Source organism: Ptychodera flava, chromosome 5 (assembly GCF_041260155.1).
Source record: "Ptychodera flava strain L36383 chromosome 5, AS_Pfla_20210202, whole genome shotgun sequence".
Taxonomy (NCBI): Eukaryota; Metazoa; Hemichordata; class Enteropneusta; family Ptychoderidae; genus Ptychodera; species Ptychodera flava.
This window is the reverse complement of record NC_091932.1, coordinates 40,385,334-40,409,695: the sequence shown is the minus strand read 5'-3', so window position 1 is coordinate 40,409,695 and position 24,362 is coordinate 40,385,334. Positions and strand designations below refer to the sequence as shown.

General features: G+C 35.4%; 2 protein-coding genes across 22 annotated transcripts in view; both read left to right on the top strand.

Annotated features, from left to right (window-relative positions):
- The window catches only part of LOC139133942 (lethal(3)malignant brain tumor-like protein 4), a 229,622-nt gene that overhangs the window by 112,260 nt on the left and 93,000 nt on the right, over window positions 1-24,362 (top strand). The gene's annotated exons all lie outside the window — the stretch shown is intronic.
- Window positions 1-24,362, top strand: part of LOC139133940 (myelin transcription factor 1-like) — a 72,144-nt gene that overhangs the window by 41,536 nt on the left and 6,246 nt on the right. For 8 of the 21 annotated variants that reach the window (XM_070700740.1, XM_070700739.1, XM_070700737.1 and 5 more), the window contains 10 exons: window positions 779-938; window positions 8,890-8,930; window positions 10,016-10,043; window positions 11,653-11,715; window positions 12,645-12,749; window positions 14,339-14,413; window positions 15,614-16,339; window positions 19,229-19,306; window positions 21,565-21,627; window positions 23,779-23,838. In XM_070700740.1, the coding sequence (XP_070556841.1) occupies window positions 779-938; window positions 8,890-8,930; window positions 10,016-10,043; window positions 11,653-11,715; window positions 12,645-12,749; window positions 14,339-14,413; window positions 15,614-16,339; window positions 19,229-19,306; window positions 21,565-21,627; window positions 23,779-23,838 (1,399 nt within the window). The remainder of the gene's footprint in view (window positions 1-778; window positions 939-8,889; window positions 8,931-10,015; window positions 10,044-11,652; window positions 11,716-12,644; window positions 12,750-14,338; window positions 14,414-15,613; window positions 16,340-19,228; window positions 19,307-21,564; window positions 21,628-23,778; window positions 23,839-24,362) is intronic. The other 13 variants (XM_070700746.1, XM_070700743.1, XM_070700745.1 and 10 more) reach the window with 5 other exon arrangements.

Sequence of the window (24,362 nt, the reverse complement as noted above, 5' to 3'; positions counted from 1 at the left end):
ACTACAGGAGCACAAATTTGGCTTATTTCTTTACTGAACAACATTTCACGATGGATGTAAGAGAATAACATGTAATTTCGAACATAAAAAAAAAGGTTAAAAGTTACAAATACTGGGGCTTTAATGTATTTACAATTCTCTGGCAGTTTTTTCATCTCTAATTGCCAAATGAGATCACCATGACAATGTAATTACAGTTGTTGAATTTGCTATTTTTACCAAATACACGGAAACTTTTTTTACTTTTCAATGAGATGTCTTTTTAAAATAGATTGTCATTAAATCCAGCTACAGTAGGATAACCCTTATATTTTTGTGTCTATATACATCAACAAAAATAACAGCACTAAGTTATCAGTTCCAGGCCACACAAGCTGCCTTCTAACATAGCACGTGGTTTGTGCTTTCCGTTGAACCTGCCATGGATGAGTTACACTGAAAAATTTTCGTATTTCTTTCATGATTTTTAAGGAGCATGTCCAGACATGTGTTTGATGGTTTAGGGAAAGTGTGTCTAGTCAGTGCACTATTGTCATTTTATGGAAGGTATGTCTGTGTGTCCTCAGTTGTTGCTAGGCAGTGCCTGACTTGTTAAATTAGCATCAAATCAAGCTCATTCTGTGGGATGTTCAGGTTTTTTAGTGTTTTTGTTTATTTCAGCAGGCACAGAGGTAGTTCACGTTGATGAGTAACATGAAAAGATCTGAATTTATGAAAAACCAAACTACCTATGGCAGCCATTCATGACAATGACAAAACTTGTTCTTTCGTTTTCCAGTTGAAGGGTCATCCACCATCAACAGGACATCAAGTTCACAGGCAACATCCCAGTTACCGCCACCACCTTTGACCCCAGGAGAGGCCAAAGAAAGTAAATGTCCGACACCAGGATGTAATGGTTTAGGTCACGTGACAGGATTGTATTCTCACCATCGCAGGTAAGATCTCTAAATATAGTCAGTAAGTCCTTAAGTCTGGGATCTTTGTCAAAAATGCACAGCAAATGTTAAATTGAGAATGAAAGATGTTAGTCAATGCAATCAAATGTTAACACATGAAATCACTTTGTTATAAATTAATAATCATCTTAGTGAGCTTATACATTTATTGTTGTGAATGCTGTCACCATTTCTTTCTTTACAAAAGAATTGTGGATTTTTTGGTAGATATTTTATGATTCATGAAAAGAGCTTTATTGTGATTGTGTCATGGTGTGTTTTCTGTGTACCCATCGCTTTCTGTCTCATTATATCTCTCTCTGTGTTATCATCTCCCTATCATTATCTGTCTTATCTGTCAACTTTTATCAATGTAATCATTCTTCAAACTGGAAATTTATTGATACATTACCAAGGACAAAATTATGTGTGACATTTTCTTTCAGAAAGTAAGATTGTGATATTTCAGACAACACTCACTTTTCTCTGTGATGGATAAGTACACAACCTGAATCAGTCGGCTAAACAGAATTGCATCCCAGTTGTCCTACCCTCAACTTTTTTGGAATCCCAGCTAAAAACATCCTCTATTCTGAAAATATCATCTCAAAATGTAATTTTTGCTTTGTGCTAAAAGTATTGAAACAGTCTGAAGTAATGCCATGAGATTTCTGTCATGTTGGGCTTTTGAGTGAGTTGTAACAGTGGTTATTACAAAATTTTAAATTGCCATGTGTCAAATGAGGGTTTCTCTCGTGAAAAGTGGACTGTAATGAGTTTTAACGAAGAGTTCTGGTCCTTCAAGTATTTTAAATATGAGTGCTCAAAAATGTCCACTTTGAATTCTAGGAGGTAATTTACAATGATTTATATTGATATCATAATGCCATTTCAAACTTTTATTGAATAAGTCCAGAAAAACAGATGTGTAGGTTACTGATGTCGTTGATATTCGCTCTGATGATGAATAGGTTGCCGTTTTGTTCTGCTTTTATTGCCCGATAAAATACAGTTCTAAAAATGGTGACTTTTATGGTGATGGTGTTTACTTTGCCAACTCAGACTTATAGGTTTGGTCATGTCCGTGCGTCCGTGCGTCCGTTCACCCAGATATCTCAGAGATGCCTGGAGCAATTGCATTCAAAAATTACTTCATATGTCATACATATGTCGTACATATGCACGTCCATTTGTTTTGTGATACAATCCAATATGGCTGCCGTGCGGCCATTTTGTTACTATTTTTTTCATGTACGGAGCCATAACTCAGGCATATCTCAACCAATTTTTTGAAAGTTGGTACAAGGACATTAACCTATGTCATACACATGCACGTCAATTCGTTTGATGGTATGATCCAATATGGCCGCATGGCAGCTATTTTGTTACAATTTTTTCATGTCCTTAGCCAAAACTCGGGCACGTCTCAACCAATTTTATTCAAACTTGGTACAAGGACATTGACCTATGTCATACATATGCACATTGATTTGTTTTGTGATAAGATCCAATATGGCCGCGGTGGCGGCCATTTTGTACGATTTTTTCATGTATGGAGCCATAACTCAGACATGTATCAAGCGAATTTATTCAAAGTTGGTACAAGGACATTGACTTATGTTATACATATGTACGTCTATTTGTTTCACGATATGATCCAATATGGCCACATGGTGGCCATTTTGTTATGTTTTTTTTCATGTCGAGAGCCATAACTCTGGCAAGTCTCAACTGATTTTATTCAAAGTTGGTACATTGACATTGACTTATGTCATACATATGCATGTTGATTTTTTAGACAGTAAGATCAAATATGGCTGCGTGGCGGCGATTTTGTTACGATTTTTTCATGTACAGAGCCATAACTCAGACATATTTCCACCAGTATCATTCAAAGTTGGTACAAGGACATTGACCTATTTCATACATATGCACATTAATTTGTTTCACGGCATGTAGCAGTATCATGTCAATTACTGAAGTTTTTGTAATTAGGCTGATATGTCAAGAATACTGCATCAAATTTCATGAATCTTGGTACAGATGTTAACACTTTCACTGCGTAATTAATTTTATACGTGCATTCCTGTGCGTAGTTTTCTATGGGTATATGGCCTTATAAATATTGATTTACATGCATGTGCTATATCTTTGTAATTATTTGAGTATTCGGGACAATTTTTTCAGTGAGTATTGCAATATGACAGAGCATCATAAAAATGCACAAAAGGTCATGTGACACGCCTTGAAGATCACGTGATCATGGCGGCCATATTGGATTTTACAAAAAATTCAAAAAATGTTGCATTTTTTGTTATTTCAATATATAAATGTATTTTGCTTGGCGTAACACTTTAAAAAATTACCACTTACGTTTTATAAACTCACATTCAGTAGGAGGAACACATACGCTAAAACATATTCCACGTAAATGAGATTAATATGCATATTTATTACAGGTTTATCTTCGAACAACAGGTATCATCTGACCTTCAAAAGAGAGCTATGTTCAATTTAAGCTTATATACTGGTAGCAAGTCCGATGTGTAATTGTCATTGATAGACTGATGTCGTACAACATCCACAGGATACCCCTTCGACGTTTGTGATGTCAGTCATCGGTCCTTTGTCGCACTTTGTCGCATGCTCAGATTGCCTACCTTCCTGTCAGTGTCTTGCTTGCGATCTCTGTGTTTGCTCAACTGGTTTGGTAACATATTCAAGTTCTGTATTAAAGTTGTAATTTGAAATTTGACTTCCGCCATCTAGTCGAGTTCAGTTTCAAGATCAGTGACAATTCCACTATTAGTGTATAGAAAAACATGCTCAAGGGCTTTGTCAGTGTTAAACTGTGCCCGCATCGCCATTTTTAAATACCCTCTGAGAGAAAACAACAAACGATCACACGATCCCTACAAATCACGGCCGAAATGACCGAATATGGCGGCATTTGTTTACAAATTTGGCGCGCATGCTCATCTAGGTTTGACCTCTACCTCGTATACTACGCTAGGCTTGAGGAAATAGTCAACAAACATGATGTAGAGCAAACAAAGCCAACGTATATAGAATGCAAATAACGCGTACGTTCTTGGCGCGTTTACGCGCCTCCCGCAGTCTGGCCGTTGGCGCAGAATGCGCCCTCCCGCGGTGAAAGTGTTAAGCTCACATTGCTTTAACAGTGAAAAAGACATTTATTCAGTGTCACTTTAATTAACTTGTCATTGCATATGTAATGAACTTTCCTAATTAGAGTGATATATCCACAAATACTGCTTCAAATTTGATGAAACTTGATACAGATGTTTATCTCATAGTGTTGTAAATAGTGCATGAAACTTTATGAAATACGGTTCCGGTTATAATCTGTTAGTGTTAGGATTGTATGCAAAATGTTTGGAAACGTCCTGTCGATTAATTCCTAATTGACTCATTTAATGACCTTTTGTAATTAGGATGGCGGCCTACATTGGTTTTATGTTTTCACCACCATGGAACTCATTCTTGGCCATTGAGTGCCATCTGTATCACAGTATTTTTATCACAGACCTAATTATGAAGAGGACTCTATCCTCTCTGAGGACTTGTAAGTAAAGTACCCTTTAACAAGTGGGGACTGTGTCATCAACGATGATTTGTTTAGCTATGGAAATGTATTACTAGTAATAGTCTACTGAATGCACCATTAGATTGGGGTGATCAGAATGCCATAGTGCAATTTATTTTTCACCTTTCAAAATTTTGACAAATTATTTTTTTCAGGTTTTGCACAACATATTATTTTCCCCATATTTCAAGTTCTTCACCAAACCTCTTGTTAATATCTGGCTGGAAAAAAATGTTGCAGCAATTTAGCTCTGTAGATTTTATCCGTTTTTTAACACCCCCTCCCTTAAGATACCACCCCCTGAGGGTAATGGTTTAGCCCTCATACTTGTCAGAGATTCCAACCATAGATTACTATTATGCATTTTGTTCAACCATAAAAACTTTCAACTTTTTAGGTTTCACTCTGAAATACAACTGAAAATTCGGAGTCAAAAACTCTTGTATTTGGCACAGAGAATTTTAAATGTGTAACTCTGAACTTTGTTTGATATCACTTTGTTTATTGAACAAATGATAGATTTTAACTTGATGGAAGTGACTTATTAAATTTTCATAAAAAAGAACCGGTATTTCAGTATCTATGATGGGCATTAACCTCTTGTGACTAAAATATGGTGAAATTCTGTGGTAGTCTTCAACAAAGTTAAATGTCTTTGTAGGAAATGGGGTGAAAGGTCACATATGTTTTCCCAGTAATAATGAAATCTTTTATCGGCATACCTTGCGAAAATATGCAAAATTTATTCAAAGTTATGAAACCGATGAATGTTGAAGACTTCAAATACAATGTAAAAGTAAGGATTTTTTATCATTGAATAACTTGTATTTGAGTCACATCTACAGGGATCAGTCATTCTCATGAAAACAATTTGAAGTCCTTCCAGTAGAAAATAAAAAAGAACTTACTGCAATTGTTCTGATTTGGTAAATTGTTAAATATGTCCATGATCTTTCTGTTTGACATTTTAATTATTTTGATTCATTATTTCTGCCAACTAATGAAGAGTTAAACTGCCATGATATACTTCTGTTATACACCTCATGATGTGTGCTTTTTGATTGGTGAATTTTACTCTTTTGAAATAACATCCTACCATTGTAACTGTACAATTCTATAAAAAGTCAACCTAGATGAATGTGACAAAGGTGATCTCTGTTGCTTTCAATGATGTCAATTAGGTGTGTTGACATTGTGCACTTTAGCCTAGAAACTCATATGTTCTGATAATGCAATACTCAACATTATCATTTGTCTTTGGTAAAATGTTATGTCTTTTCGATTTTTGGAAGATACCAAAATCTCACTGTATTGGGTTGGGGGGGAGAGAAGGTTATATATTGAGGGGGCAATGAATAATGTGACTTGGCTATCATTATTTGTGAAATCAACATTCAATATTTTTAGCGTGCAAAGTTAGTTTTCTGTGTTTATTTTTCATATTAAATAATCATAATTAACTTTACTTGCAAGTGAGGATTTTATCTGTCTGGCAACACTTTTGACCACTGTTACTCTGACACCAAGTATGAATTTATGATTTCATGGTGACAGCTGGTGTCGGTGTGTTCATTTTCCATGGCTTATCATGTCTCTACTGTCTCTGATATCCCAGTATGTGTGTGCGTATACCATATTGTGTTACAGTGGTTTTACGACTTATCCGGACACCAAACTTGCTAATTACCCAGCAACTTCGCTGATGATATTGAGACTTTGATCAGTAATTACCAAAGCACTTTGGTAATTCACCTCAAACTTGATACTTGATCTGGCTGCAGTAACTCCATGGGTGGCAAAGTGTAAACACAGACGCCGACATCTCAGTGCATACAGTGATAGCATAACCAATTTGAGACATGAGTTTGTGTACCCATACAGAAAATTGCTGAACAAAGTGATGAAAATGGCACAGGACAAATACAACTTGCAACTGCACTAAAAGAGATTTCTGGAACTTCAATGGACATCATATCTGATTGAACAGTCCTACTTAAATACTTTTTCTGCTCAATTTGTACTGATTTAGGCACAATTATTGAACACCACTCAAACTTTCAATCACTTGCCTAAATCGACTTACACCTGAAGAAATTGTAAAGGAAGTTGGAATACAGAAAAGATTTTCAATCTCTCTATCTCCATGAACTGGCATTCCTCGATCACATTTATGCTGATAGACAACCATTACCAAAAGGCAGCAAAACTCAGCAACGATTCCGAGCTAAACTAACACAGTATTTCATATCCCTGCATCAAATGAAATTGAAATCACCATCCCATCAGTGACATTTGGTAAAATTTTCACATGAATCATATCTTGAAATAAAAAAAAGTGAAACAAAGATGTCTTGTACTTTGCCGATCAACAGCACAGTGTGAAATGTGAAGTGGCATCTGCATTGCCTGCAACTCAGTGTACTCAGTATCAAATGGTCTGCATCTTATGAAAACAACGACTGGCAGTGAAAGTTGTAATAGTCACTGGTAAAAACTCTTCACAGATGAAAGGATAATTGCTTCAAACGAATGAAACTGTAGGTTTTAGAGGAGGTAAACCAATGGTGGATGCGTGGAGTGGGACTATAATAGGTGATGGAGATGGAGGGTCATAGGTTTATAAATAAACTGGATAATGTAGGATTTTCCTCACAATGCTGTAACAGGAATTCCAATGTCAGCTTGTTTTAACGTTACTAATAGTTTTTCTGCTCTGAAAACTAATTTCACAAACTCTAACGACCCATTATACTCTCCTAACCTCTCCGTAGTTGAGTTTACATGTTACACAGATGAACAGCACACATGTACATATGTTGGTTCTACTGAGGAATGCTGTTCAGTGGAATGCCAACCCCTGGTCACAAATTAGTTTATGGCACTAGTATGATACTTATCAGTGACTTTGTATACACATTGTGTACCCCATGGAGCACTCATGCAGCCAGATCAAGTATCAAGTTTGAGGTGAATTACCGAAGTGCTTTGGTAATTACCGATCAAAGTCTCAATATCATCAGCGAAGTTGCTGGGTAATTAGCAAGTTTGGTGTCCGGATAAGTCGTAAAACGACAGATTGTGTTAATCCTGTTTCTTTGTCACAATCCAGCACAGTACCCATACAATATGTCCTCCAGTTCCTCTGCTTTCTTTGGTGTGAAAAACCTCAGTGTGTATCGTATTGAGCTTCTGCTCTTGCCAACAAAACAGCAATTGTTTTGAAAGAAAGATTCAAAATTGCAATCAGTTTGAGTGATTGTATGTGTAGTTTTGACAACATTAAAGAGTTCGGATATATAAAAGATGTTAAGTTATGGTAGAAAAAATGGAGAGAAAATAGTTTGTGATGTAGAGAAAGACACGGTGAAACCAATGATGCAAGAAATTGAAACAGTTATGGTTATTGACACAATGCAGCTAATTCTCAAATGTCAGTAACCCTGAACAGTGTGAAGGTACTTATACCAAATATTATGGGATGGTTGTCAGGGAAAGTCAACCATGCTGTTAAATATTCATGAAGCTACCGATTTATGAGTAATAGCTTTGTCAACTATTGTGATAGAAATTACTTGGTTTTGAATGTTAATAAGACGAAGGAAATGTTAATTGATTTTCGTAAGCAGCCATTGAGCCTGACCCAGTTGTTATAAAAGGTGTAAATGTTTGCAGAGTTGTGACTTATGAGTACCTGGGTATCACTATTGATAGTATATTATGCTGGCGTTTTCATGTTGAAGCAATGTTGAAAAAGCTTATTCCCGTATGTATTGTCTTCGAAAATTAAGGTCTTTTAATGTAAGGAAAGAGATCCTGTCTGCATTTTACAATGCCGTTATCAGCAGTGTTTTAAGTTATTGTATTGTCTGTTGGAGTTGTAACATCTCAAAGCAAGAGAAAGCTAGGCTTGACAAAATCATAAAAAAGGTGGAAACAATCATCGGAAATTCACAGCGACAAGTCGACCTTATCTACCATGATCGACTTGATAAGAAATTAACACTAACTCTGACCGATGAGACTCATCCTCTACATCACGACTTGGTCGATAAACGCATTGTTAGAAGTGGCAGACTTAGGCCACCGGTAGCCCGTACCCAGCGTTACGCAAACTCTTTTATTCCACAAGCTGTCAGTCTTTTTAACGCAAATTTTAATCGTGGAAATTAACGGCCATGTTCTTTGTGTCTCTGTTTTTTCGCTTTCATGTCTTGTTTTTTTGTGCTTTTTGACTTTGTATTTATTTTTGTATCGTTCGTCAAGCAGGCATTCAAATTGCCCTTTTAGGGATTTAATAAAGTTTTATCTTATCTTAATAGCTTTTATGTTAATTTCTGCCCACAGTTTGTCTGGTTGCCCGCACAAAGACAAAATACCCCCAGAGTGTAAGTGCTATCTCGTTGTATTTGGGAACAATGGTATTTTGATGTGGTCTTTGTAAGAGCCTTTTTGTGTGTAGTGCTAAAAAGCATGTTTCAATCTTTACTTCTTTTCTCTAGAGTAATCGCAGTGAAAAATATGTTGTATAGATGATACTCTTCCACAATGAAATCCTGCCGATGTAAAATTTTGGCGAGTGCTCTTTGTAATGCGTACTCCATATTATAAAAATATGAATCACTTAAAACATTGAATATTTTGTATCAATCAAATTCAAGGTTAAGTAAAAGCTATATGTAAAATGTAAGATCAACAAAAGTAGATCATTGAAAATGTCTGAACAGTGGCCCATTACTGAGTACTCTCACTGCCAAAAGTGAGCAACTTTTGTTTCCACTTTTACAGCCCTGTCTTTGTATTCCTGTCTTTGTATTCCAATAAAGTAAATACTGTGAAATTTAATATTGTAAGATGAGACTATTCACAAACTGACATGCCTCTGAGATCATAAAATATGTAAACACTACTGTATTGCCAGCATTGTAGTTAAAATCCAGTGTAATTTAATCCAATGGGAATGTAGCTCTTTTTTCTGTCTGGTTCCATCTATGGGTTTCGGGTCAAGTTAGTTAAAAACACAATGGTATAAGATGTTTTATAAAACACATTGTGGCCAATTTGACCATTAGAAGACCTCTAAGATGTGTACATAAATGTGATTTTAACACTTGCATCGCTAAGTCATGTAACCATGGTGATTTTGACTGACTTGACCAGATAATGATATTGTGTGTGTGTGTGTGTGTGTGTGTGTGTGTGTGTGTGTGTTACAGCATGGATCTTCGATGTACCTTGGCTTTTCCACTTATTATAAATGTCTTGACTCAGAATGCGTCAATAAAACCAGATAATGTTGGGAATAAATTATCCGAAGTATCTTATTTTCAAATATTTTACGACAGTTATTTTAGTCCGGTCTCAACTTAAGTAAATTACATGTAATGAGTTTAATCAGTTGTTGACAATGGACATGTTACATCTCATTAACATTAACCATTTAATGATTTTTTCACGTCATTTTCTCTTTCAGTACTGGCTCAACATGACCATGTATTGAAGTATGTATACACAATAATTCTAATTTCATCAGTTCCAGATCATTTGCACTGCACAGTAGGCCAGGAAAGACTTGTAGAAAGTAACACATTTGTTGTTGTAAATGAAGGGGTTTAGCCAAGGAAGTAGTGTTGGAGTAGTGTAGATAACAACACAGTAGTGTTGGAGTAGTGTAGATAACAACACAGTAGTGTGGAGTGAAATCTAGCATCATAATGTCTATTGTCATGTTGTCTACGGTAACTTATTGTTGTAGTGTCATGCACATTAATGTAACAGCTTGCAACTCACCTTCCTGACCCAGACTGCATGTAGTGTTAAGAATGCTGTGTGTAGGGTAATGTCATGCCATGCACTGTCAATTGTAACTAAGTATTGTGCTGTCAGGTATATCAACAGAGCAACCATCAACATCACTTATTTTGCCAGCAGGCAGTGTGTGTAGTGTTGTAGCCATGTCTTGACTGAGTGTCTACCGTGATAAGGCAATGTATACTATCATACAGTGTGATGTGTCCAGTGACATAGTAGTTGTGTAGAGTCATTTCATCCTAACATCAAATGTCAAAGAGTATAGACTGCAGTATGTCAACATTTACGGTGCGGTCATGTCAACTGTTGAGGCAATGTAGCGTTCTAGTGACTAGAAGCAGTAACACACCTAACCTAGTTTTCGTCTTTAGCAGGAACGTTGATAGTCGAAAAAAATAATTATGCACAGCTTAAATGGAAAGGAATCCAGTTTTAATTGTAAATATACGGCAGCAAGTTTTCACAGCACACATGTCATTTTAGTAACTACACATCTTTTCCCAGCAGGATATTCACATTCATACACAGGCTTTACCAAGTATTTCCGTAGGGTATTTAGGATAAGGTGTTTTTAGTTAGTACAGGGAAGAAGCCAACAAAGACCTGATAGTCCAGCTCTCAAAACAGATTAGTTATAATTGTTCTTAGGTAGATCCACATTCTTAGATGCATCATAAATGTGTTTGCAAGCTTGAGTAATCATTTGAGAAAATAGAACTCAATATTAATATGCAATTTTGTACTTTTTCTCAGTGTTCAGATAAAGTGCTGGGTATTAAATGCTCAGATGTAAATGAAGAGTTTCATACATGACTTAAGACTGTTAGCGTACCAGAGGAGGAATATCCCTCTATTCTAAAGTTTTTCAAGATGATGTCATTGTAATATCCCAATGTAGATTCCTTCTCAAGTTCGTAGACTGACCATAGCTATAACTGCATATGATGACCCCTTAACTCTCTGATATCAAGTCTGCGCATGATAACTCCTTAACTTACTGATATTTAATCATAGTACAGCTTGCAAGGGTTCAGTGACATGTTTTCGTTCAACTCAGTGTCAGCTTTCAGGACTTCAGTCAGAATTGCAGATCAACAGCAGTCAAGTTTAGCTCACATCGATTAACCTTCATGTCATTTTGTAGTTTTGAATTCATTCTTCACCATAATAGGTCAATTGTCATTGTTAAAAGTAGAGCATTGTGGGTAGGTGCACTGTAAGTAACTGATTTTAGATATTTGTCAGAATGAAGCCACACAGTGTCATGAAGGTTAATTTTCTGTGGTGTTTGTATTCTAGGTGTCCGACAGTAGGATGTACCGGAAGAGGACATGTTAACAGTAACAGAAACTCACATAGAAGGTTGGCAGTGATAGGTCTACTCAGTAATCTCTTGATATTAGAAAACAACTTAAAGTTCTTTCATGTTTCATTTCAAAAAGTTTAACTTTCAAAAATGCTCCATGTAAAATTCTGTATTTCACTTCACTTATTGTCTGGAAATTTCATGCTGGTTATACATCAGGAAAAAAATTGCAAAAATTACACAACAGACTTTGAAGAAAAGCCAGTAGATTATATGTTGTCATGGTTTCCTGATATTGAATTGATGTTACATATTATCACAGTATTGTCTTCTTTTACATATTCTCTGCAAGATAATCTTTTGTAGAAATATGAACATTGTTGACCTAAAATGTCAGGTATATTTTGGTACGTTCTGACAAATATTGACCATGCAGCCATGTTTTGCAAAAATGACATCTTACAAAGTGGAATGATGCATGGTAGGGACACCAAAGTGCTAGCAGCTGTACCTTTTGATTTTTCCAGTTATTTTTGTTTTTAATGTCAATGACAGTTTATTATTCTGCTTCCCAAAGTATTATTAGACATACTGTATCCAGCTTATCAATGCATCCTGTATATGTGCGTTGTTATTGTTGACAAGAGAATTCTGGTCCGGACTAGAATTCAAATGTAAACAATAAGAGTGCATTTTGCACATATAGACACTAAGTTGACAGGCTAAATGGTAGATGTTTCATTATGCTTTGGGAGTAGAACAAGATCGTGTAATTGACACACAAAACAAAAATAATGAAAAAAAATCAAAAGTTACAACTTTTTGCCCTTTTATATGATTTTGGCATCACTGACGGAAACCGTAGATAACATTCATAAAACAATTCATTATGCTCAATTTCATCCTTAAAATTTGAAAGTTTGCTTTGTATTATCATGTGATGATTGATTTTTCTTGTTTTTCTTGATGTTTAACGTTGTTACAGTTTGTCTGGTTGTCCGATAGCAGCTGCAGAGAAACTTGCTCTGAACAATAAATCATCAACCAACAGCATTCTGGGACAGCGTCATTTATCAGACCGAGTACTCAGGTTAGTTTGATCATAGACAAAATGGTAACATGATCTTCACTTTCATCAGCTTTTCTGCAAAAGTGTTCAATTTTCTGGTACTAAAATTGGTCATTTAAATTCACATTGTTGCTATTATCCGTACAGTATATGATACAGACTGACCCACAGAAAAAATCTCTTTTTTCTAAGAAGTAGAACTTTACAACAGAACTATTTGTGCGTTTGAGATAAAAAATTTGGTAAAGCAGATACTGATGGAGGTGAAGAATGTATGTGATGATCTCTAGACTAGCTGTTGAATTGAACGTCTAAACCAAACCTTTGAATGAAATAATATTATATATTATTTAGAAAATATGATTTATTCTTTTGTTGTTTTGATAATATTAACAAATCATTTTGTAAATTGAAAGGCATCCAAAAAGTAATTGTTCAGTATGTTGGACTTTTTTCCCAAATTTTGATCAAATGCAATACTTGTTGTAAGTCTGTTTGTCCCCATCCACTGTGCACAGACACAGCAGGTAAGGTCTTGTTGTTTGAGTTATTCAAACATCTCCACAAATAGACTCTAGATGGCAGTATACACAGTAACCTCATAATGTCATTGTGTCACTATTTATTGACTTCAGCTGACCCTTGGCATGAAGTAATGTTTAGTGAAGGTTTACTTTGTGAAATACATGATTATATTTTACAAACTGGATACAAATCATGTAACAATGAAATGTTTCTTATCATGAATTTATATCTCTTTGTCATTCACCAGGCACACATTTTAGAAATATTTAAGTTATTTAATATACAGTGATATAGATTGCAGTAATTCAACTTTGTATTGACATAGATAACATTTGACATTTGTTGTTTGAGATATGACATCGAAGGAATGGCATAAACCATTACAGTAACTCTGTGCTTGTGGTTTGCTTTTGAAGTACCCCTCAGTTTTCTCAACATTATCAAAATATAAAATATTTAAAAATGACAGTAACATCTAAAACCATGTAAATATCCATGCTGTTTTCCATTAACTCATGTAAGTATTAATATTAACATGAAACTGATGAACTTTCCAGAAGTTCATTGACCTTTCTACAATGTCATGATACAAGATACCGGTACATTTTATACATTTTGTATCAAGAATTAGTTACACTATTTTCTGTCAACCAATCACAGCATAGATTTCTATGTATCATAAACTTTCTGTTCAGTCAATGGATCTGATACAAAGTATCCAACGTCAAATAGGTAAGTTATGGATGGTTGTCATGGTGATTGACAATCCTCTGTAGATATTGTCACTGTATTTCTCAAAACCGCTTCAGGTCAACCTTGCTTTTCATCATGCACAAAGTCAAAGTGAAATTGCATGACATTTCCACTGTTCCTGTTGCTATGACAATATATGGGTTAATTGCATGAGTACACTTTATCGCTTCCCATTTTCAGAAGCTGCTGATCTTTTGCAAATTGTTTTGTTTATGCTTAATTTTTTGATATGTTAAGTTTTTATGTTACTTTTGATGTTTATTATTATTGTTATTTTTTTATATATCTTCTTGATCTGTGTCATGTATGTATTTTGTCGGTATGTTTTCTAGTGGAGTCTGTGTATTGCATTGGAAGCTTAACGATGGGCCTCCAGAAACAACCGTTATTGACTCACAAACTAAAAGGTGAGGATATCTTCCACACCCTTTCCATACTCTTTCCCATCCCCGTTCCGTGTTTTCCTGCGCTTTTCCATTGCTGTAACATGTACAACACGTTCACGCCGAAATTCAACCATTGATATGCTCTCCAATGGTGTAAGGTTTTAGCCAATACTTGCCAATCCTGGTAGCTCTTTCAGATTTTCATACTTTGGTTAGACTTTGTTTAAATAAGCAAATTTAGGAGGAATTGTGTATGACTTCTGGAATAAAAGTTTGAATGTGAGGTAAGTTACATATTCTATGAGTTAGGCCGCAAAAAGAAAAGGCTTTTGTTTCTCATCCTCGTATTGGTCGATCTGGACGAGCTATGTCAGCCCTACGTTTTTCGTGTTTACTTTTAGAAAATACACATACCAGAAATGACAGTGCACTTGCCACAGTGTAAATTATTAGTATCGGACATGACTGGGCAGGTGTGTACACTGAATAGTTCTGAACAGTTGACTTCTTTCGGTCTTGATGCTGTATGTGAGAATTACTATTACATGTAAACCATTACTGGTTCTTGTTCATGTGTGTATAGTTGGATTGTGTAAGCTAGAAAAAGAAAAAAATACTCTGTCACATGATGTCTGTCACCACATCATGTGTGCAATAGACCAAGGATGAGAAATAAATCAATTATTTTTTTGGCCTAAGTGTTAGAACAACATTGTACGTGAAAGATGTTTACAAATTTTTGGTCAACATTCGCCATGGCAACTGTAAAAGGTAAGTGTGCTATTTTGAATCAGAGAAAACCGTATCTCAGCAGCTACTCCTGCTTTGGTTATTGATCAGTTTCTAAATCTGATATCATTTACATTCCAATCTGTACCAAATCATCTTAGACTCTGCCGTCATGGTTTCAAAACCATTAAGCTAAATCATATCCTTGCAAAGAGAATGAATTTCGTTCCTGAGATCACGATTACTTTCTTGCTTTAGGTTCACATCCTAAAATCAAATTCAAAGAATTTCATTTTAGAGACAGCAAAGTGAACATTAACACATAGGATAATACTATCATATATAATCTGTTGTGTATATGTCTGTAATATCATCACCAGTTCCTAAACAAATTATTTGAAAGCAAATAGGAAAGTAAGAGAGTACTTCAACCATACATTTGCCATCATTCAAAATGTTTTTGTACTTATTCTTTGTCTTGATTTGGTATAGACCTGTATGTTTTGTGAAGAAGTTAGAGATTCCAACATCTGGTTACACCCCACTGGTCAGTGCTACAACACCAAGAACCAACCTAGCCAAAGAATTAGAGAAATATTCACGGCCAACATTGGAGTACATGCCTGTCAACGTTGAATCAACTCAGAGCCAATCAACAACATCAACACAGTCCCTAGCAACCAGCACAACGCAGTCACAACAAAGTCAATCTGGATCACAGAGTTACCCTCGCATTGCACCGAAAATCTTGACACCAGATGCACAGAAGAAATTGTACAAACAGACACAGTCTACCAGCAATAGCGGCAAACAGGAATACCGGATCGATTCCACAGTGGCAAAGCTGGCAGCCAGCGCTGTGAATCTATCAATGAAACCCACACAATCTGCCAATCAACCGGTGATGAGCACCAAACCTGCAACTGCGCCCTCTACAGACAGTGTGAAGATGGACAGCTTTGGTACGTTGGACCTGAGCATGAAAGCACTGCACACTTCAACGTTGCCTACATTGTCCACACCACAATTGTCACCACAACCGACGCAAACAGTGTTGCTAAGCACCTCAGCTCCAAGCAGTCCATCTCTGTTTGTTCAACAACAAGACCAAGCTGTTGTGACAAGCCCAGCCACTACAAGCTACGACCAAGCTGTCGACTATTCTACAAAGATTAAAATCAGTGACGTCAGAAGTTTGACCCCGGAGGAAGCCCAAGGGTAAGATATGATGAAATCATTTAAATATATCCAGATAATGAATCGTTGAGCGGTATTGAAAATCCACTGTATTGTTACAATGCATTTCACCTTAAGTCAATTTTGACCATTCAGGTATTATTCAAGTTTATCATTGGAGTCAATAATCTGCAAACTATCACCTTTAACATGTGTCACAGGGGTCAGTCATCTTCAAGTCATGACTTTTCACCCAGGAAGTTGTTTGGCCCACATTATTGACACGTGTCCACAAACTGAAATAGAGCAGTTGGAGCAATTTGTTTCAAAGTTTTCATGAAAGATGTGAATGTATGAGTTTTGTGTGTTTACAAATCTTAGTAAAGGTTTGAGTTTGTGAGTGGAGTTTTTGAGTGCGGTCATTTTCGTGATTTTGTAGTCCATTTGAGTCAAAGACCTTTCAGTCTAGTTCCAAAGTATTGAAACAAGTTTGGACTCTAATTCCAATTTTTTTCCCCACAATAATAGCATAGGTGAAAGACATTTAGAATTTGTAGTGATAGACCAGTGATTGTTGAAATTGCCCAGTGCAGCCAAAATTTTACAACCTTATGGATGTAATAACTAGTTATGTAGCAGTTTCCCCCAACAGAAATCAAGTATATTCATTCCTATCATTGGGACTTGGTTGGTGAATGAAAGTTGTCCAACTATGCAATTACTATGTAGCTCAATATGAAGATGGTCTGTTAACAGTATTTCAATGAAATTAAGATTGAAACAAAAACAGTTCTATAGTGACGCCTAAATAAATGCCGTAATTTCTGTGTTGATATTTTTGTCGGATATAATATTCATAACTTAGATTTGCAAATAGTGTTTGTGGTAGTGAATCATTAACCTAGATATCAGTAAAAGATTTTATAGCTGTCAAACCTTCATTTTTATCAAATAATCACAGTGATATCATGGCAAGAAAATGTAGAAAAAGTTCCTGTATCACAGTGTACTTTGAATTGTGCATCACAGTTTATGTCCAGTTGAACTGTTTCTCATTTCACAAGAATCTTGGCAGCAGAGACATTACTTGTCTTTAGCCTGTCATAAGTACGGGTATTTTCTTACTTGAATTCCGTACTTGCTATGCCAGGGATCACATCTGGTATGTTATCATTTCTCTAAGAAAGATTATTTCACATGAAGTTGTTTTGAATAAGTCACGATGGAAAAAATAACAGTGCACCTTATAAAATCACAACGAAGTTTTTTCCCATTTTAGCCATAAATAGGAATGAAAAAGTAAACAGATTAATAATTAAAAATTATCAATAATAAATAAATTACTTGAGTCTCAAGGACATTTAATAGATACCTAATCAAACAATTTGTGAGATGTTGATTTCATGTCATATACTTCACTTCAGGCCACATTTGAACTAAACATTCTCAAGAAATAAATTGCTAATAGCAAGTTTCAATTTTTCAGAAACCCACTACAGTTTGTTTGATTTTCTATTGACAAGCAAATTTATATCAATCATATATAAGATAAGTGTTCGGTATCTATTGCAATAGTTCAATGACCCTGGTCAGGACCAGATTTTGTTTGACAATGGAGAGAAAAAAATTAATATATTCAAACACTAAGGATAGAATGATCTTTTACAGTGTAGATCTTCTTGTCCAGTATGCTAATCTGAAATGATGGTGAGCCAACCTGATATACAAGACAACAATGTTTTGTTTTTGTTTGATTAATGCAATGTAATGTACATGGGTCAGGGCATTGTTTATATGAGATGACAGATGTCAATCAAAATACCAGAACTGATAACGCATTTTGAAATCTTTTGTTATTCATCTTTTTGTCCAATAATAATCTGTGTGTGAATCATTTTGAAATAGAATTATAATATTGGTGTAATTAGTCGTATTAGTGTGACTCAGTACATGTATAAATATTATTATCAACGTGACCGTACACTCATATATTTCTCTGTTTACATTCATGATGTATGATTTGCCTTTATGGATTTGCTGCTGAATTTTGAAGTGATGCGTATGACAGTTTTCAGTTGTCTGTTGAAATCAGTGAAATTGAAATTGGTTGAGAGTGTCATTTGATGTCTGTTATTGTCTGCTAAAATCAGATAGACCATAATAAAAGGACAGATATACTACAGACAGGAGAAAGTGAGTGAGTGAGTGAGTCAGGGAGAATGTGTGAAAACAAAATCAAGTGAAATGACAAAATTTTATAATTTTACTGTATATTTGCTGTATATTTGCTATGGAATGTCAGGTTTTGTGAGTTCATTGTGTGGTATGGCTTTTACTAACAAATTGCTTACATTTCAATCTTCTAATTATTTACATCTTCATTTTAACATGTTCTAACGGAAACATGCTTGTTTTGCCAGCATTAACAATTTCATATCTAATCACTGCTTCTTCCGGAGATATTATGGCAACTTCCTAGGATTGAAATACCAGCGTTCAATCTTTATGCATGTTATAGTTTTCAAAAAAACTTTACAAAGTAAAAAAAATTGTAGTCTGCTTTGAGTATACACATTTTGCATTGTACCAAACTTTTTGCAAAATTGTAGTCTGTTTTGAGTATACACATTTTGCATTGTACCAAATCTTTTGCAAAATTGTAGTCTGCTTTGAGTATACACATTTTGCATTGTACCAAACTTTTTGCAAAATTGTAGTCTGCTTTGAGTATACACATTTTGCATTGTACCAGAGTTTTTGCAAAATTGTAGTCTGCTTTGAGTATACACATTTTGCATTGTACCAGATTTTTTGCAAAATTGTTGTCTGCTTTGAGTATACACATTTTGCATTGTACCAGATTTTTTGCAAAATTTATCAAGATATCTCCAGGAAAAAGCAGAGGACTAATTTGCATATTATTTCTATCAGTTCCCAGTCCTCTTTTCTTCCATCTAAACCTAAAAAACCTAAACACGCAATTGACGGCAAAGTTCGTGAACTCATCAGGTAGGTTGTGTACTGCCCTCGCTAGGTCAATCTTAGCATGGCTGTCTGAAGGTTACACCGTGCATGGCATTCCCCTATTATCATGCAATAGCTGTATCACCATGGTAACTGTATCTGCATGCTGGTGTATGGTTGTTGATAGCTTTTAAAGAGATAAGAAAGTTGTGTACTTCCATAGTCAACCAGTGTGTTTGCCCAAATTGATTGGCTAACCTCAGTGAAAAGGACACCTGCTCGCCAGGGCTTTTCAGGATGGCTGACGTGTCATGTGTAAAATTAGAATTTTCAGATGCGGTCAAATAGGAACAGAGAATTAGTCATTCATATACATTTTAATCACTTTGGCATTGTTGCTTGGTTACAGAACATAATAAACAATATGTGTGCTAAAAATGAAAATTGACCTGGAAATAAATTTGTGAGATATTATGAAGATTACATCAAAAGTTGATTCAGAAACATCTAATATTTTCATAGCAAATATTATTGAAGGCCTTTGCAACATAGATTGTAAAGAGACCACATAATTGAAGGTGTTGAAGTATGAGGTTTGATAAAAAGTGAACACTGTCCATAGCTGTTAATTTGCAGTATGCCATTCGTGAAATACACACATGTAGCCCAGTTATTTGTAGCCCCCATTTTCACATCCTAGATGTTTATCTCAGTGTGTGTGTCTGCATGATATTGTTGTAGATGTGGCTGTATCAGTGAAAGGTGTTGTCATTGGTCTGTAAACAATAAAATTCTAATTCATAAAATATGGTGTCCTTGAAAATTGGTATCGGGAGAGTTGTTCTCTGGACATTGTCAGCAACCAGTTCGGCTCAGCTCGGGGTAGGGTTATGCAAGGATAGAGTGAGGATTAGGGGTTTGGGTTGCCAAATGTCCAGAGAGAAACCCTCCTAGAACTTAAAATTCTAAATTTAAATGTTTACATGCATGACTCAAAGAACATGAATACCTGTTACTTTTCCGTGGGTGTATTTTCTATGTAAATTGTTAAATATTATTGTATTGGTCGTAGTTAGTTCTTGGTATCAAATAAGTACGGTATTGAAATATGGATTCTATCACTGTTGAAGTGATCACATTGTTTACGCTCTGTCTGTGACTGTCATCTCCTTCTTTGCCAGTAGGTCTTTCCTATCATCTACCACTTCATTAATATCTTTTTCTTCCAAATTCTGACCTTTTTTGTTCCACTGATACCTGCCATGCCATTCACTTTTACATTAATTATACTTCACAGTTGAAACCAAACTTAAGAATTTAATTATGACCAAGGAAAATCCCAGATTGCCTTGTTGAAATTATTGTGATATTGTGACTGGCTAACGTCTTTGGGTTGATTTTGACGGTTCAGTCCTGTGGATTGACAAACATTCATAGTAAACAAAAAAAAACAATTCACATACTTAGGACTTCAGTTTTCAATTTAGATAATAGCTCTCACCATTTCTACTCAGACAAAAAAGCTGTTTTAGTCACCAAAAAAACTCATTTTAGATTAAGTCGTTTGATTTTACAACCATGTCTTGTCATAAGACTTTGTGTCATCTCAGCATGATTCCAGTGCGACAATCACTGCTGGCGTAGACGCATTACATGCAAGAGATAAAACATTATGTCAATGACCAGACCCTAACTTGCCATTTGTGAACTCTTTCAATTACATTGGATGTAAGTGATGATTATTTCAGTTTGCATACAGTACAAATGATCCAAAGACTATATACCTATCAAGAGGTCAGTTGCTGTGCCTTTTGATGATTTTTTCACTATTTTTGTTTTGTGTGTCAATTGCAAGTTCTTGTTCTACTCCCACAAGCATGTTTAAACACTAACTATTTAGCCTGCTGACACATCTTCTATATGTGTAAAATTCACTGTCATGCAGTTTACAATTGAATTCTAGTCTAGACCAGAATTCACTCGTCAACAATAACAATGCAGTCTACACATATACAGGCTGAGTTGACAAGCTGAATACTATGTATCTCGACATGCTTTGGGGAGTAGAACAAGAAACCGTAGTTGACATTAAAAAACAAAGAGTAATGAATATATCATCAAAAGTTACAGCTTTTGGCCCTTTAATGGCTTCGAAAAACTCCTGGAAGAAATTAGAATTTTCCTTGGTCATGAACATTTAACAACTCTTGAATGCATTCACATAGCTTTCCTTCCTGTTTCCTGTGCATTAATCCAACTTCTAAACAATCACTAACTGTAGCTTCCATGCCTGTCTTTTATAGTTGTCCCACCCCAGGTTGTGATGGCTCTGGTCATATTACTGGTAATTATGCATCTCATAGAAGGTATGCTATCATCTCATTGGCCACTTTAAGTCAGATATCAGCTATATTGACCTGCTCTGACAAATCATGGGCCAATATCAATATCAAGTAAATATAAGATATCTTATTGACCATTTGAAATCACATAACAGCAGTAGTTGTTGTTCTGTGACTTCATTGGTCAATATTATACCAATAGTTTTAATAGTTCAACCATCTTTCATTGTGATTGGTCAGTTTAAAATAACTGTCACTATATAACAGCTGCCATTAAGTTGGACAATTAAATTCGCATTAATGTGCTAGTAAAGTTAACTGTTCAAAACTAACTCAATATGCCATCGTAAAGACCACAAAATACGCAAAGGTCAGTCAGCGAAATAGCAGAATATATGTCCCTCAATATTAACCTGTTCATCACCAGGTAATAGAATAGCCCTATTGTGTTCACTGCCATTGTTGGACCTATGGACTATGAATTGGGGATGGACAGGTTAATATAATGTGACATAACACTTGTGTCTGTTGTAGATGTCATGCAGTTCTTCATTTCATATAATAGTAGTGCTTGGATCCACAAATTTCAACTCCAATGGAAAAACTCTTTCCCCATGCATGTATGACTTAATGTTTGTCGTCTTTTGCAAGTATCACTTCCTAAGTTATACAGTGTGAAGACAATGTTCAGAAGTCAAAATTATGAAATATAAGTTTGAAGAATTGTTCATCCTATCATCAGAGATTTTATCATCATTGTCAAGTTGTGTTTCAATCCAGGAGTCACACCATCTGTCAAGACTTTCTCCACTTTGTTGATAAATGATATTCATTCTTTGTGTTATACATATATGTGTAAGATTTCATCTCACTCTGAAAGCATTGAAATGGATGCTAAGTTTGAGACTGTTAAACAATTTCTTTACAGCATGTACGGGACAGAAGTCTTGTGGAATCTTTTCACTAAACATCAGTTGTTTTGATTTCAGGATAAGTGTGTTGTTCCAGTGTGTGACTTAGAGATTATTGTCGAGAAATTCGGTGCAAATTTTACAGAATTTTACCACACAGTCGTTAATCATGCAATAGCTAGCCTCTTTATCAAAACTTCATTTATGAAATGTGGTTTCAATCTCATGTATTTGTAAAGTCGTTCTGTTATTAGATTTGATGAAAAAACCCACATACACTCTCTAAGGCAGTAGGCGTAATTCCCATTCCTGATAATGTGGCAGTTTTGTCAGTAAACCACGCATTTGTCTAAAATTTTTGACAAGACTCTCAGAATTACCCTGAAAAGAATTTTCAACAAGTGCTTTATTGACGCCTATGTCAAGATATAAACCGTGACAGTCAGGTATCAAGGGATTAGACTACGGCTGCAACAATAAATAAAGGCATAAAAAAGACCAAATTTGTCTGACTTTCTGTCGGCATCGTGTAAGCATGATGCTGTGCTTTATGATGAACCTAAAATTGTTATTGTATTACAGATTGATATATCATATTGAGGTCATAGGTCATGGGCATAAGTATGTGAACTAGACTAGGAGATACATGCTTCGTATGACAATATGATGAAATTAACTGGCGATGAGTGTCACTTCATATGTGACCTTTGACAAAGGTACAAAAACCAGCACACTACACTTGAAAACACCAACATTATGCTGCCATTTATTTAGAAGAATAGTTTGAAAAAAAACAAGCCTAAAGCAACTGTGAATAATTTTGTAGGAAGTTTACTAGGTCCTGTTATGATGCTACGTAGGGTAACTCCCATCCCAGAATTGGATTTTGTCAGTAACTTATTTGAAATTGATAGTTTGAATGTTTCTTTTTATGCCAAGTAAGTAGCTTGTGTTTTGATAAACTCAAGGACAGTCCATGGAAGACTTCAATTCAACACTGCATAACATCTGTATGCAAAGCAGCCAGTGAAGGACCAATTCTGTTGAATTACAGATGATACCATAGCAACACTCAATCTCTAGGTCAGAGGTCATGCAGTACATCATTACCACAATGCCCTGCAATGATATCAAACACTGATCAGTGCAAACACAGATAACAATTATTTTTCAGATGACTCTATTTGTGCATATCTGTCACCAACACTGGCAACACATCAGTTTTCTGGTAGTTTTTGTCTAATTTGAATTCTTGGTATTTTAGTTTGTCAGGTTGCCCCAACGCTGATAAAAGTATGATCATCCAAGGATCCCAGGAACTAAAGTGAGTGATCTCTGACCTTTCAACTTTGATCTTTTTGCTTGTACAGCTGTGGCATATGGACATGTCAAGCAGATAAAAATTCTGTAAATATGTAAGGACAATGCACTCTGTGATGCATAAATTGAACTTTATCAGTATTGTCAGCACTGTGCACTTTTCTGTACTGTGATTTCAAAAAGTTTCAGGTTCAAGTACAATCCATAACCATCACTGCCTTCCAAAGGTGAATCATACTGACAACATAAGATATGTTAGAAATATAAAACAAAGTATAATAAGATGCTAATTAATGAATTTCTAATGTTGTATTGAAAATTAAACTCTCCTCAGTTGACATGACATTCAAGAATGCATGGGCGTGTACGATTTGAAATGTTAAGTCGTGTCCGTCTTGGAAGAAAGAAAATAGTTTTGTCTTGTTCGTATAGATGTTATCTAATTTTAATTTTAATTGATAGCTTTTTCATAATTTTTATGCATTGAAATATTTATTTGTATGTCAATTTACATTTCTATCCAGTATG